This window comes from Cupressus sempervirens, chromosome 1, assembly GCF_028749045.1.
Source record: "Cupressus sempervirens isolate cs-2001-9-10 chromosome 1, ASM2874904v1, whole genome shotgun sequence".
Taxonomy (NCBI): Eukaryota; Viridiplantae; Streptophyta; class Pinopsida; order Cupressales; family Cupressaceae; genus Cupressus; species Cupressus sempervirens.
In genome coordinates this window covers 755,664,286-755,681,325 of record NC_143118.1, presented here as the reverse complement: position 1 = coordinate 755,681,325, position 17,040 = coordinate 755,664,286, and the positions used below count along the sequence as shown (strand labels likewise).

At 38.0% G+C, this 17,040-nt stretch overlaps 1 protein-coding gene and 1 pseudogene across 2 annotated transcripts in view; one reads left to right on the top strand and one right to left on the bottom strand.

The window, feature by feature from the left end:
* LOC149580099 (pentatricopeptide repeat-containing protein At1g80270, mitochondrial-like) overlaps positions 1 to 17,040 on the bottom strand; it is a 90,852-nt pseudogene that overhangs the window by 63,449 nt on the left and 10,363 nt on the right. The window lies entirely within an intron of this gene.
* On the top strand, positions 11,469 to 16,517 carry LOC149580100 (uncharacterized). Its single transcript, XM_089815610.1, has 5 exons — positions 11,469 to 11,687; positions 11,773 to 12,173; positions 12,278 to 12,683; positions 12,815 to 13,140; positions 16,320 to 16,517. Exons 1-5 carry the CDS (start codon positions 11,543 to 11,545, stop codon positions 16,515 to 16,517), a joined length of 1,476 nt encoding a protein of 491 aa, XP_089671736.1. The 5' UTR covers positions 11,469 to 11,542.

Below are 17,040 nucleotides of genomic sequence, written 5' to 3'. Positions count from 1 at the left end.
GCCTCACAATGACAGAAAATATGCTAATTTTGTATGGTATAAACCAAATATAGATGTTGGTTAGCCAATAGAAATACCGTACGGTATGAGCCAAATAGCTAATAGTCACCGTACGACCAAGAGGTAGATACTGTAAGGTCACGAGATCAATAAAGGGAAATATACAGGTAACCGTACGGCCCATCTTTAGAAGAGAAAAATGTTCACCACACTATCGTACGACTACAGGACAAGTTTCGTAGCAGATTGGGGTGATCGTACGGTTGTACAACAATAATGAAAAAGTAGTGATACTATACGGTAAGAGTAAACATTAATAGGCAAACATTGAAAAAGTATCATACCGTATGGACATGTAAATTCTCTATAAAATAACCATACATATTGCACATCTAGGAAGGGAGGTATTAAGAGCATCATACAACAAACAACAGGCTAAAACAAAGTGCACACCATACGGATTGGAGGAATAGCATCAGGATACAAGATATCCTGTACCGCAGCAAGGAAAACGACCTGCAGTACATAAAGTTAGCCACAGAGGTCATACCACTACATACAGCACAAGTAAAAAACATCATGGCTAATTGAAAGAGCAAAAGAGAAAGCATACCATATGACTGGACTCACACAAAGGATTGGCAAATGGTAATTGTGAAACCGTTTCACCATCTACAGCCATTTCTGACAAGCAAAAGGACAAAAGAGGTGACAATTATGCATTCGGCCGAGAAGAGAGCATGGAAAAAGAAATTAGAAGAAGATTCAGCCAGTAGCACAATGAATAGGAATGTACAAGCTTTACCATCGGGAGTACATATTGTGAGAAGTACAGGCAAAAAGAAGACAAGGGCACAGTCAGCTAGAACTATGCACCTTACACCCTAGAATGTGACATTCAAGGGCTTGAACGGACTGGAGTGTAGGAAGTGGTGGCAGGAGACCTTGAACAACCATTTTGCAAAGGAAAGCATATAGAGGGCTCAGATGGAATGGGCACCATGGATGTTAGTATTATGCATTCGTGACTTCGAGAATTTTCTCTACACCATGCTAGAAGTCTATAGTGATGATCTCTATGCAGAACCATGCTTTGGATTTAGTGGTACTGGAGATGGAGCATGTCATATCCTTCATGAGAGTAAGGTGCTTAGCTACCTTTTCAGTCTACTTTGAGGAACACAGGTAGCCTAGAGTAAAGACTTCAGAGATGCACCTGGATTGGGCAACTACCAGAGAGCCGGTTGTGGAGAGCCGCATAGAGATTCTAACTTGTGAGGTAGTCCAAATATATCGTGATGCTTATTATACTCTTCAGAGGAGCCAGGCAGACCAGGTAGCGCTAGAGAGGACTCAGGAGGAGTCAGCTACCAAGTTAACAGTAGTGAAGGCGGACCTAATTGCAAAGAGAGCAGCTTGGGAGTCAGAAAGAGCAGCCTGGGAGTCTAAGAGGATAGCATTTATGGCTCAACTAGATGAGGCTAGACGAGAGAAGAGTCAGCTACAACAGGAGTCAGTAGAAAAGGAGGCAGACCTTGGAGAGATTGCCAAGATGATGCAATCAGCTTTGGAGATTCAGATGCAGGACGAAGCAAATTTGGAGATACGGACCAAGCAAGTACGAGAGCTACGAGCACAACTGAATGAGAGTAGAGCACAAGGGACGCCTACCACACCAAGGACGCATCCCTCTTCTTCTTTGTTGTTTGAATCTTAAATGTAATTAGTGGTTGAGTCATATTTTGAGTTTTGATGTATAAGTTGTCTCTATTTTGTTGTTTGGAGAGGACTTTACTTTTTGGGGGGATGATGTTGTCAGTAAAAACTATATTGTAGCCGACGGGTTGAGTTGGCATCCAAAAGATCATGTAACAGTTGAGGCACCCCTTCAGGAAATATATGTACATCATCGGATTGGATTTATGGATCATCATTGTAATTGGAGTTGCATATGTGCTTATAGGAATAAAGTATTTGTTTTGTGTTACATTCTAATCTATTAATGTGATAAGTATCCGTTTACCCTATACGGTAAACAATCTTTATCTCTGGGTAATACCATTATGGTCACCTTCAGCTGAAAAGGAAATTTATGATAAATTGCAATATTAAATATTATGACATGTGCCATACAGCATGCGTTGAGGCATGGAAATATGAAGAATAGTGTTTTGGGAATTTCAAGAGACCTTCAATTGTAATGTGAAGAGTCTCTCGTGTTATATATATCACTTCAAGCAAAAGGCATTGGACACTTGAATTTTATTATTAATAAAATGATCTTTTGTTGTGTGGATGGGTTTTTCCCTTAATTCTAGAAGGGTTTTCCCAAGATAATCTCTAGTGGTTTTTGTATCTATTTTAGCTATTTCTTATCATTGTTTATCATTGATTTCCGAGTTCAAATCTCAACATGGTATTAGAGCCAAGCTTGATTATAGCATATAAGGATCCCTCTCATTGCCTTTGTTATCTAAGGTTTTTTTGTTGGTTCTACAATTTTTTTTAAGGTTTCTATATAAAGTGTTGTATGAACATCTATATCTATTAACCTTCACTTGTATATCAGAACAGCAATGTTGTTTTTGTCAAAATCCCAATCTCTAGATGTTTTTTAAGGAGGCTCGTTATTCGCATGGATTGTTATTTGATAAAGGGGATAATCGTGGAGCTGGTCGAAATGCGCACAATCTCACAGTCGAAGTCCATGATAGTGTTGCAAGGTCTAGAGAAAATAACCCATAAAATTTACAGCCATGTATGAAGGAGTCTGTAATAGCTCATACAACTAGAGTCGGCAACTACTTTTGAGGAATATCAATCATTAGATTCTTGGCAGAAATGTCATCCCATCCCCATGCATAATTGAACCTAAGTGCTGATGTGCATATAGTTATCCTTGCTTGATCAATGTAGATTGATTATGCAAAAGAGGAACATGAACTCGAGCTCAAGTAGGAAATTTCATACAATATGATAGTGTTTTGGCACTGCTTACCGATTTCCTTCTAACTTAACAAATTTACATCATTCATCCCAATGAGAATTTCCTTACGCTTCCTTATTTTCTTTTCTTCGCGCATTATTTTGGCATATGTCGGTGTCTCCTTCTGTAACGACGGTCTTTTCATACTCTTCCTGCCATTTTTTCATCATCTGAAGACTAAAGTTTGTATGTTGAATGTGTTGGAGATATATTGTGATTCTTGCTATGATGAATGCGTTGGAAATATACCATATAGCTTCTCTTCGATATGTTTGGCATCACGTGTATCTTGATATTTCTTCTCATCTCTTGTGGACAATTCTTCTTTTATATTTCTCGTGGTTATCTCTTGAGAAAGTCTTCTAAAGGGTAAAGGAGACTGTATGTACTATGATTTTTTTCTGGGCACTGTTATTATCTGTTTTAGTATCATATTGGCTATAGTGTTATGATTTTACTAATAGCAAGATGTGAGTTGTGTGAGCTGCATATGCAAGAGACTCCCTATCACGTTAATGACATGGCTCACATTACACTCAATCATAACTGTCATTTTGCTATGTCCATGTGAAAGGTTGAAGCATTCAAAGGATTAATGGCAGGCTCCTTCTTTGTTGCCATTGTGTCACTTCAAAGTTCATTTACATGTGTTTCATTAAAGATTTTGATCTTGGCTCTTCTTGCCAACTCAATGCATATGCTTTGGACGAGATCTATTATGTGCGAGCATGTGTCAAATTATGAGAAGCTTCCACCGAAAAAATTTAGCACAAGGACATTACGACTGCTTGGTTTCTAGACATGGAAATCTAGAGTTAATTTTGTTTTGAAAGGATTGACGTCTTTGTATTGCAATGAATGTTTTCTGTTTTGTTTTGATACAAAGATATATTATAATTATATCTTATGATCTTTTTTTGGTCACTGCTTGTGGAAAAAGCAAGTCTATCAATCACAGTTATAGTTGTTGGATTCTTTATGTATTTCTAATTATTTGAGAATCTGGAAAACTTCATCTTGAAGTTGGCAACTAATTTGACTTGGATAAATTATCTGCTAGTGAAGCATGTTTTGAAGAAGCCCAATGGTGTAAATGTGGTATGGGCAAATTGGAAAAGCTCATGCATATGAGCTATAATCTGGTACGAAAATCATTTGGAGGAAGTGGCCAACCGAGCATAGCCACAAGGGAACACACACATTTTCAATTTTTCAATGAAGTTATGGCATCGATCTGCTGGAATTTGTGCTTGTTGTGATGACATTTAAAGCCAAGGCACTTTGTTGGGCCTATTGGGTTCATTTGGTTCATGTTATGCATGTTGCTATAAAAGAGCTATAATACCAATATAATATAGAGATTTGGGCTAGATCAGCTCCATCACCAAAATCAGGAATTTTGAGGATAAGTTTTTCTTATAATTTTTATATAGCTAGTAATAATGTTTTCTTTTTGGTATTCATCTCCATATATGATAGATTGATTTACTAATCTCTCTTTGCTGCAGGATGCAACAAGAAAAGAAATGAGAAGAGGATTTTTTTTAATCAAGAGGGGGATGTTTTAGCTTCGGAGGGAGACTTCATAGTCAAGAGAGAGTATTTATGGAATCTCTACTAATTTTATACGTATTCTGTATTGTAGATTTTGAGACTCTTGTTGGAAAAGAGTTTTCAGCTATGATTTTATGAATTATTATTCATGTGAAACTAATAATAAGTTGTAAGGACAACTTGATAAGTCTTTCACTTATGAGAGATTCATAGTGAACATCATGTAGAGAGAGTCCATGATGTCATCACGTTGAGAGATTTCGTGATGAAAACTGGAAGTCATGTTGAAAGACTCCATGACTGTATCACGTTAATAGAATCTGTGATAAAATGATGGTTGTTACTAACTTGTCATGTTGAGTGATTCCATGATTATGCATAATTGTTACAGGTCTATCATGTTGAGTGATTCCATGATTATTAACAATGAGTAAATTTAGTGTCATGTTGAGAGATTCAATGACAACATCACATTGAGAGAGTCTACAATAAAAGTTGGTTGTGTTTCCTGCAAGGTTTTCATGTTGAGTGATTCCATGAATTTTATAGGATCTATGTGATTAGATTTACCATTGACATTTTGGTTGCAGCTTTGTGTGATTGTTCAACTAAAGATCCCTCTCACTAAGAGGGAGTGTTGGATATTGTAGTTGCACTAGAGATCTTTATCTCTGGGCGTTAATATCGTTATGGTCACCTTCAGCTGAAAAGAAAATTTATGATAAATTGTAAAATATTATGATGTGTCATACAACATGCATTGAGGCATGGAAATACAAAGAGTCATGTTTTGAGAATTTCAAGAAACCTTCGATTGTAATGTGAATAGTCTCTCGTGTGTTATATATATCTCTTCAAGCAAAAGGCATTGGACACTTGAATTTTTTTAATTATTACTAAAATAAAATGATCTTTTGTTGTGTGGTTGGGTTTTTACCTTTATTCTATAAGGTTTTTCCAAAGATAATCTCTAGTGGTTTTTGTATTTGTCTTAGTTATTTCTTATTGTTGTTTATCATTGATCAAGTCAAATGGTCTTTTTTGGGGAAGATGTTGACAGCTTTTGGGTTAGGTAGTGAATGGATTGAGTGGATCATGAGTTGTATTACCTTCTTTTTCTGTCCTCATAAATAGTGAGCCTTCTAATCTTTTGGAGGCTTCTCATGGTCTCCGACAAGGAGATCCCCTCTCTCATTACCTCTTTATTATTATGGTTGAAGGTTTAGGGAATTTATCAAGGCTAGAATGCAGTAAGGGAAGATTCAGGGTTGGACTTGGAAAGATGGAGTTCCCCCCCACTCTCACCTGCAATTTGTTGATGACACTGCTTTGATGGGCTTAGCTAAAGTTAGTGAGACTAAGAATTTCAAAAGGGCTCTGGATATTTATAAGGCAGTTTCTAGGCAGTGAATTGCTGAAGATAAGTCCCTTATCTTTTTCTTTAATACACCAAAGCCTATTCAGAATAGAACTTAGAATTTTGTGCTTTCTAGTTGGGAACCTATCGTTTGTTTATCTTGGTATTCTCGTTACTGTTGATTCGTTGCCCAATAGGTTCTGGAAGGAAGTTCTAAATTAGTTCCGCAAAAAGGTCTCTCATTGGACCTACAAATAGTTATCTTTGGATAGAAGAGTGACCCTCCTAAAATCGGTTATTCAAGCCCTTCCTCTATACTGATGCTTTGTTCAAGGGGGCCTTCCAACTTCATTCAAGAATTTGATTCTATGTTCTAGACAATTTCTATGGGCTTGCAATTTATCCTTTAAGAAATGGAGTTTTGTTAAGTAGCTTTAAGTTTGTAGAACTAAGCAGAAAGGGGGTATTGGTCTTAGGAAAACTCGGTTTATTGGTCAAGCCTTGGCTGCTAAGCTATATTGGAGGTGGTATTGTCATCCGGATCATGACTAGGTCAGGATTATTACTGCTAAATACTTGGGTGAGGTTGAGCATTGGGATGTTTCCCATTATAAGCTAGAAGGTAAAATATCTATAATCTAGAATAGCCTCAAAAGAGGGGTTAAATTGATCAAACAGGAGCTATTTTGGATTTGTTATAAAGGCACTGAGGCTTTATTCTAGACAAATTCGCAGGATGGGTTTCTACCTCTCCTTTCTGAGTTTCCACATCTCCGGCCCCTAAGTAGTATTTTTCTTGAACTTGGATGGACTAAGGTGAAAGACTATAAAGCATCGAAATAGTGGGGACAAGAGGACGTTTTCAGTTGGAAAGAACCACATAAATGGCCTCTTGGATGCTATGTGGAGTAATGTCAGGAACTTGAGAGAATCTTTGCAGGCAGGGTTTGCAGTTCTTTAGAGGAGAGGGATGTGCTTGCTTGGGATCCCAACCCAAAAGGTAAATTTATTGTTGCCTTTAGACATCGGGAATAGATAAGGCAATTCTTTGGGAATGTTGAGGTGACCTAAGAGTAATTTCTTCATGTGGTTAGTGGTTCAAAATAGATGACACACTTGGGATAACTTATGCAAATGCGGATTTGAGGGTCCTTCCATGTGTGTTCTTTGTAGAGGTAGTGGTGAAACTCCTCCCATATCTTCTTTTATCGCCCATATTCAAGAGAACTCTAACATTGTTGGTGGGGGCTTTGAAATCAGCCTTACTTTAATGTTTCTAAATTGTTGGTGGGGGCTTTGGAATCAACCTTACATTCATGTTTCATGTTGGATTTCTAGGACCACTTGGGATACCCTCCTACTCACGCTGCATTTGTGCATACACCACAAAACATTGGCCCTTCTTTTATTTTATGGAAAATATGGTTGGAAAGGAATGGAAGGATATTTCATGGAAAGAGTATGATGAGTCACCAATTGTGGATGTGAATCCTTAGTGGTCTGCGAGAAACCCTCCTAGCCAAGTGTGATATTTCCAATGGGGTGAAGCCTAGTGACTTATCTATTATTCAAAGACTTGGTCTTGGGGGTTGTCAATCCCATTGTTCCTCAACAAGTATGGCTCGTCATGGGAGGAATATGATTTCACAAGAGGATTGTCAGAAACCCCCCTTACTGATATTTTGAAGAATGATATTGATGAATCTTCTAACGGATATCTGGGGCATGTTGGGATTGGAGATGTTGGTAGAGACTCTTCTAGAGTAGTTTGGTTCTTCTTTTCTACTTATAAGGGCTACCACACTAATAGTTTTTTGAAATCCTTGGTTATTCTTTATGCTTTGGAGAGTTGTTGTACTTTGGGTTGGAGGAGGGTCATATGTGAATCTAACTCACAGGTGGCCATTGACATGTTGAATAGTGGGGAAACAAATGATAGAACTGGCAATTGATTGGTCTGGTCAGACAAATTACCAAGTATGTTACCTTCCTTCATACTCCTCGAAAAAGGAATAAGGTAGTAGATTGTTTGGCCAGCTGGGCCTCTGAACACATGGGAATGTGGAGTGTTAAGGATTGGAGTCAATTGTCTTGTAAATATTCTAATTTGTTGGAGGACCTTGCTATGGAGGATATAAGGATGTATCTAAGAGAATTTGATGATCAATGATTAGTGGTTGGTTGTTGGCCAAGTGTATTAATATCCTGGCTTGTTTGTACTTTCTTTTGTGATTCAATAGATTTTTATGACTTTTCTTTAACAAAAAAAAAAATCAAACCTACATATAAACCATAAGAATTTCATTTCAAAAGAGAACAATGTTATGTTCAATTATTCTCCAATGATCTCGACTTCTGTACAAATCATAGAATTCATGCAAATGTAACCAAAGCATCAATAAGATCAATTGTAGAATTTATTCAAATTTAATCCTACATAATATAAATATGATCCATTGGAATTGCTCAACAAATAGACAACAAAATTACCTCCTGAAGTGCAAGAGACAAGTCGTTGCAGCTTGAAATGATGGGAGAACCAAAGTGGAGGCTCATGCGTCTTTGGTAAGTTGTGAGAAGCAAGTAATAATATGTCTACTTTGTATGGAAATGTTATTATACGTCTTTGGCAAGCTATAAGGAGCATGTAATTAGATGTCTCCAATATATAGACAATAATTTTACTTGACATACTACTTAATAAAAACTTCTTAAATCTACCATACTTGCGCACATGTTCAATTAGACTAGGGCATCACCACGTGAATTACCTTTGTGGCAAACTTTTACTATACAACGGTTGTATCAAATGATGCTATAGTTCATCAATTTTCTTATAAATTACTCATGTATGCATCATGGCTTAGTGCCTTGAATCTTTAGCACTCACAAAGCTAAGTTGTTGTCCTAGTTGAAGTGATTATCACACCTATGGTGGACTACATTAGGTGCAAGGAGGTCTTCAGCCTCAAGGTCTTGAACATTGAACCAATATAATTACCCAATCATCTAATCCTTCATAGTCATCAATTGGTTTGACTTTCTTAAGCACTTTCTTATCAATAGTATCTTCTTTAACTACTTTGCATAAACAGAATTTAAGATGAACAATTAGTGTTGTATTTAATGAGAAAACATGATCATCTCCAAAACTAAATAACACGCTATCATTATAATTTATATAAACTTTATAACAATATATATTAGAATTTTAAAATTAGTAGTTTGCCCTTAACTTGGACCCATCTCTATACCACTAAGCCATGAATAGAATTGGCAGCAATGTCACATATATTAGCACTGATATTATTAGAAAAAAATGAGATTCTAGTTGAGAGTTTGTAGGTTGGTTAGGGGTTTGTTTCCCCTTGTCTTTGGCCTTTTTTGCATCTGGGTAGTGAGACTCGAGGATGTGTACCTGGCCCAAAACCCAAGAGTAACTAGTGTGGGGACATCCCCGGGGCAGGTAGTTGGAGTACCTAAGTACCCCTACCACTGCTCAAGTGTTGCCGCATTGCTTGGGTGCTTGGGGACATCAAGGGTGCTCGGGTGCTTCATCACAAGACACGTGTGCAAAGAGAGCCTAGCATCATGATGGGATCTAGAACCAGAGGATCCATCTCATATTGATGAAGATGAGGTTGCAACAAAAGCAAATGTAGGGTTGGTTGGCATTCCTTTTGCAGAAATTGAGCGTGAGGAGTCCAGTAGTTCCAATCGTGAGGACTTTGGCTTGGGGGATGATTAGAGGCTTCCTATGACTACATTTTTCCATTTTGACATGATTTTGTACTCATTTTGATATTGATAATGATTCATATCATGCATGATACTCATTGTCATAGTAACGAGAATCGCCCAAAAATCGCCTGAATCAGCGATTCCGCGACCCGATTCATCCTGGGCGATTTTTTTTTAATCGTGAATCGGTATCGCCGATTTCTGGGCCATGAATCACCTGAATCGCCGATTCAGGCAATTCATGTAAAAATCGCCTTAAAAAATCAGCTGTGAATCGCCCGCAGCATATAAAAAGGGAAGTTGAAATTTTTAAAAAAATCAATTGTTTTTTTCACTTTGTTTTTGACCTATTCTCTTTGTTATAACCCTAAAGGGCCTTCTATTTGTGAAGCATGAGTAGAAGAGAGGAAAAGTGAGAGAAAAGAAGAGAAAAGAAAAGCCATAGGTTTCCAACCGGCAAGAAGGAGGAGCACCAAAGAGATCAGCAGGCCATTTGGGGAGCCTATCAATTGCTTTGGGAGCATTAAGGAGTCAATATCAACACTCCTCAACTCATTTGCAAGAGGTAAGCGCTTATTTTTTTTCTTGCATGTTAGTGTATTATGCATTTTTTGTTAAATTTTTAGTGTATTATGCATTTTTTGTTAAATTTCTATAGTTTTCAAAAATTTTAGTGTAAATCTTGAATGCTCTTTATTTTTACTAAGTTGCAAGCTAGGGTTTGTTGTTTTCTAATTTTTATTAGCTTCAAACTTTGATATTTTACATAAAAAAAATTATTGCAGCAGCCTTTGCTCTCATTTTTCGCAAATTCCAATGGGTAAAAAAGATGAATGTTGGAAATATAATGAAGAGTTTCCTGGAAGAACCAAATATCAAACAAAATGCATGTTTTGTAAAGAAAAAATAACTTCCGGGGGTATTTATAGATTGAAATTCCACATTGCTGCTATACCTGGACATGATGTTACAGTTTGCACTCACCAAACTCCTGAGGCAAAACGCACTTGCTTAATGGCATTAGAAAAAATTGAAAAAGAAAAAGCAAATAGGAAAATGCAAGCTGAAGGGTTAAGGGGTATTCGCTCCCATGTTCCCGCATCCGCAGCCGCATCCACATCTACATCTGCATCAGCTTCCGCATCCGTAGGTTGTGTTGGAGAGGGTTCTTCTAGGCCTCCTTTTTATCCTAGTTCTTCTGCTCGTGCTAGTGCTAGTGCTAGTCGGTCACATACTGAGACGGAGTCCCACACCAACCTATTGCAGCCTAGAATGCGGAAAAACAGAATGGATAGTTACTTTGTGCCCCGCACTACTCCTGGTTCCCAACCCACGCTTGAGGGCATGGGTTTGAACAAGGAGATTCACGATGCTGCCAGAAAGGAGATATGCAAATTTTGGTACTTTTGCAACATTCCATTTATTGCAGCCAGGTAATTGATTCTTTTTTCTTTGTTTTCTTTAAAGCTAAAATTAAAAGTAAAAGTAAAACTTTAATTATATCTACTTGTTTTATAATTTGAGTCTTTGACATCTAAACTTTTATTTGTGACAGGGCTCCTTATTGGCAGAATATGATAGATGCGGTTGCTATTTGTGGTCCGGGGTTTAAAGCCCCAACTGAGGCTGAGTTGAGCGGATACCTCTTGGATGAGATGGTAGAGGACATGAGGGTTGACCTCGAGGAGAACCGAAAAGAATGGATTGCAAAGGGTTGCACCATCATGACTGATGGTTGGACCGATAGGAGGAATAGAACACTCCTCAATTTTCTTGTATCCTGTGGAAGTGATTGATCATTCTACTTTCCTACATACATTGTAAATTTTGATTTGTTGAATGCTAATTCGTTAATGATCCATTTAATATTATAATTCGTTGTTTTGTTACTTGTAGGATATACCATGTTCATAAAATCCATTGATGCTTCCGCACATGTGAAAAATGCCACATATTTATGTGAGGCTATTGAGGAAGTTATAGCAGAGGTGGGAGAACAAAATGTGATCCAGGTGGTGACGGATAATGCAGCAAATTATGTTGCAGCAGGTAAACTTTTAACTTTGCAAGTTTTGAAAATAAATTTATTTGAATTTTGAAATTTGAGTTTCTAATTGACTTAAAATTGTTGTAGGTAAACTTTTGATGGAGAGGCACCCCACCATATTTTGGTCCCCTTGTGCGGCACATTGTATTGACCTCATGTTGGAGGAAATTGGCAAACTTGAGTTTGTCAAGTCATGTGTGGAAAGGGCAAAAAATATATGCAAATTCATTTATAATCATGCATTTGTCCTTACCACAATGAGGAAGTACACAAAAGGCAAGGAGTCAGCTCGCCCAGGTATCACGAGGTTTGCCTCGAATTTCATCACCTTGCAGTCCTTGTTGACATCAAGGGATGGATTGAGGAGCATGTTTGTTGGGCAGGAGTGGATTTGCTCTTCTTATGCTACGACCACTGTAGGGTTAGATGTGGCGGATTGCATATTTGATGAGGATGGTTTTTGGAAACCCGCTAGAGAAATCCTTAAGGTAAATTTATTGCAATTTAACATTTAGTATTTTGCTTTTACTTTAAGTAATATTATTTTATATTTAAGTTTTGACTCAAATTTTTTGTTTTACTTTATATGTAGGTCACTGAGCCCCTTGTAGCTTTGCTACGAACTGCTGATGGGGAGAAGCCCTCTATGGGCTACATTTATGAGAGCATGGATAGGGCCAAGGAGGCCATCAGAGCCCAATATGCAGGAGTGCAGGAGAGGTATGGCCCTATTTGGGACATCATCGATAGGAGATGGCAGAATCAGCTCCATCGACCCATCCACGCAGCAGCTTACTATATGAATCCGGCATTTCGTTTCCGTCCTGAGTTCAAGGCGGATGCGGAGGTTCTCACTAGCTTATACACAGTGATTCAGAGATTGAGTAGCGATGAAAATAGCGCTGCTGCGATTGTTGAGCTAGACCAGTTCAACAATAAGGAGGGGCCACTTTTCTCTGGCAGGATGGCCATAAATGCTCAGACAACACTACAGCCAGGTAAAAATTAAATAATATATTCAATGTTCATGAATATAGATTCTAAACTTAAAGTTGATTATATAATGCATTAATTTTAGAGTTGTAATTTGTAAATGAGACTAATTGTTTTTATTTTTTCCTTATTTCAGATAGATGGTGGCAAATGTTTGGGGCCACAACCCCAAACCTTCAAAAAATTGCCATCCGCATTCTGAGTCAGCCGAGCAGCGCTTCTGGATGTGAGCGCAGTTGGTCCATGTTCGAGCACATCCACTCGAAGAGGAGAAACAGGTTGACAGTGCAAAGGTTGAATGATCTTGTCTTTGTTCATTACAACCTTCGTCTTAGGATTAGACAGATTTTGGGCGCTGACTCCTCTCCGATCATTCTAGAGGAGATTGATCCAAAATCAGAGTGGATCACAGAGACCATGGACCCAGTCTTGACTGAGGAAGACCGCGCGTGGGTTGACCAGGTGGATGTAGAGGCTGAGGCTGTGGCTAGGGCAGAGGAGGCAGCTAGAGCACGTTCAGGCATTGGTAGACGCACACGCGCACGCACAGACGCAGGCCCTAGCGACATTATTCATGAGCCCATTGCCCATGCAGGGGACATGGCTCGGCAGTCCTCTAGGACCTACCTTACACACCTTTCTCATAGGCAAACTGGATACTCAAAGGCTGAGGTTGAGGCTGCAGCAAAGCTAGAGGATGATGAGGCTTGAGCTGGAGCCTTGTTTTTATATTTTGTTTACACTGTATAGATATTGATAGTGATACTGAATCACTGATAGACATATGTTTCAAACTTTCATGGATCTTCATCTTAGATTTATACATACATTTATGATTTGATGTCTTATAGATCTTCATGATTTCATCTTACTGATTCTATGATTTGAATCATTATGATCATTTGATTTTTATTTACTTCAGCTAGCATACAATTTACATTTTAGTACATAATGATAACATAGTTACGTATGTGATGGATTTTATGTTTCATGTCTATGTATGTTAGATTCTATTTGATGATGTTATAGTGTTTTTAAGTTATATTCAATAAAGGGTGCATGAAATAAGTCTTAAATTGTTAAAATCTTTACATTTAAAGAGTTTTTTCAAATTTGCCGATTCATCGCCGATTCACCGGCGATTCACCCCCGATTCACGATTCGATTCGGCCGTGCCAATTCCGATACGATTCCGATTCACGTTACTATGCTCATTGTAATTATCTTTACCATTATGATTAATTGATATTTGATAAAACTAATATGAATCCTATTTGTTGATGTTTGGATTTTTATTAATCTCTAAGTTACCGATTTGGATGCAGATTCCAAAGTGGATATGGGATGCGGGGATTTTTTTTTTTTTGGATGCGAATACGGGAGGAAACGTATATATATATAATACTATAATATTAACATATGCAAAGAAATGCAAGAAATATACAAAAACAAATCATTTGATAAAGCATAATATGACTATGAATCTATGATACTTAACAATTAACTGAACCCTTATACAAAATTCAAGATATTTCAAAATTCATATGATATTCATATATCAATATCAATATGTGCTTGTCCAACATTAGCGTTTAGTCTTGACTCTTAAACAATAAGTTCAAATAGGTCATGTTCAAGATTCCAACAAAATAAAATTTAAAAACATGGTAAATGATTGAAGTCTGAAGATTCAATCAATCAGAGTCTGACTCTAAATCATAGGGATTTGCAAGAAAATCCACATTCTCATTGTCATCTCCAATTTCTGAAAGATCATTTGAGCCAAGCATGGTTCCACTTATGCTAGATGCACCACGTGCCACACTAACATCATCACTGTCTCCAACTGTAACAAGATCATGAAGTGTTGCATCCAAATCTGCACACTCAGGGGCTACATCCCAAAGCTTTGTTGCCCCTTCCTTGTAATGATCATTCTTACATGACAAAAGACGCAAGTTCGTGTGGACAAAGACCAAGTCCTCAGCTTTCTTGGAGCCTAACCGGTTGCGCTTCACCGAATGGATAAAGGAGTATGTACTCCAATTCCTTTCAGCAACAAAAGAACTAGCAACCTATATAGTTGTCACAAAACATACAAATGAAAAGCAAATTAATTTTATAGAATGTGTGAAACACTAAATTCTACAATGCAAGTGTAAACATAAAATTTTAAAACAAATTTACAAAACAAAATAAAAAACTTACTTGTGATAGGACTCTGATTGCAAGAGGTTGAAGATGCTTGAAAGGTTGACCATACATGTACCACCATGTGATAGCTCCCATTCTATTTTGGTCCTTTAGTGCAAATGGAGAATGCTTTAACCCCAAAGCAAACAACCCAAATTCTTCCCTCACTTTTTCATGCATTTCTTCCAGCGGGAAGAGTCTTGAAAGGGCTTTGTGGCACCCCTCAGCAACCTCCTCATCCGCAAATGGTGCAACTCTACCCGGCATACCAGCTATCTCCTCACTATAGTACCTAGGAGATAAGGCATATGCAAGGAGGTGCAATGGGGTAGTCATCTTATTCCAGTGATGGTTGATAATTGCTTGCACTTGTTTGCATAAGGCTTCACATTGTGTGGGGTCACTCTCATGTGCTTGTATAGAATGTTTTACCTTCTCAACCATGGTGTCCATGCCATCATACACATCCCCTAAGCAAGGTGTATCTGTATCAGCAAAACGGAGCATAGTCATGATGGGCTCGGTGAAATCCAATACATATGCCACACGAACCCACCAACTCTCATTCAAGATCAAATTCCTGATCCTTTGTGCTCTTTCTGAATTTGAGATCTTCCATACACCCCATTGATGACCGATGACCATTTGACTTAATGCATCTTTTACCTTGAGGAGTCGTCTCGTAACGATTGTATGAGATGCAAAACGGGTCTTAGCAACCTAAGCAAGTTAACAATATGTCAATTGACAATATAATTATAAATTTTAATTTTTAACTAAATTACAAAACCTGAAACTTAGTAATTTAAAAAAATTAATTTACCTTCAGCAACTCCAGTTTGGAGTATGTTCTAACAATGGATTGTGACATGTGGTGGTTGGTCACAAACATCTGTATGTCCTCCCCCTCTTCATATATTTTCTTCACCCAATCTACTTCAGTGCCAATCCTCTGCATGATCAAGTTAAGGGAGTGAACAGTGCATGGAGTCCAAAAAATATGTTCATACCAACTCTCAACTAAAGCACCCGCACCCCTGCAATTTTTGGCATTGTCAGTGACCACCTGTACCACATTCTCACTACCCACCATCTCGATGGCCTCAATGAGAATTCTAGAAATGAATTCTGAATCCTTCACTTGCCCTTCACAATCAATGGCCTTCAAAAACATTGCCCCTTTGGGGGAAATTGCAATCACATTAATCAGTGGCCGGTTTCTTGTATCCTTCCAACCATCTGACACAATAGTTAGACCCGAAGTTTTCCAAGATTTTTTGATTGGTTGAAGGTCTCTCTCTATATGTGCCCTCTCTTGTTGCAATAAAGTTGTACGCACCTTTTCATAGCTCGGGCTTGTGTAGTCAGCTAGTGATTCTTTGATTGCTGCCACCATTTCCTTCCAATATGGTGATCTCACCAAGTTGAAAGAAAGCCCATTCGCATAGAGGCAACGTGCAATAGCTTCATCAACACGGTCTCTTGCCCCCATTTTAAATGCGGTGTCCAATGGGCCTCTTTTACGGTTTGAAATTTCCACTTCTTCCTCATTCTCTTCTGGCACAGGTACCTACAAGAATGGGTGTTGGGAGGATGCAATTGGTTCAGTGGGTGTCTTTGGCTTGCTCTTTGAGGAAGGACCTTGATAGTAGCTTTTTTTTGATCTATTGATCAATGCATCAGCAGCTTCTTGTTCTCTTACAAATGAAAGTATTTCTACGCTAGTCATCCCAATACCATTTTTGCCTTTGCACATTCCAAATCCTTTGCCAACAGGGCCCATAAAATGAAGCTTCACTCGAGAATATGAGCTATTGAAAGGTTTTCCTTTGTTACTTTGACAATAATGGCACTTCCAATAGTATGAGCCACCTCCTGAAACCTGTGATATCCGTGTTGTATGTCTCCACAAAGGAGAACCTACATCAATTTTGAAATTGAGTCCCTTCCCCTCCTTGGCCCCCCACTGAACTTTGACTAGCACTACCACCGGTATCCATTCTTGCCTAGTTTTTTGCAAACTATTTTATAAGAATATAAATAAATTTTAATTAGTTCCTAACAATGATGAACATCAATGATCATGCATACAAGTGGAAAGAAGTGAGAAAAACTACTAAAATAGATACCCAAAGTTGCTTCTACATATCTTTCAAAAAAAAAAAATTG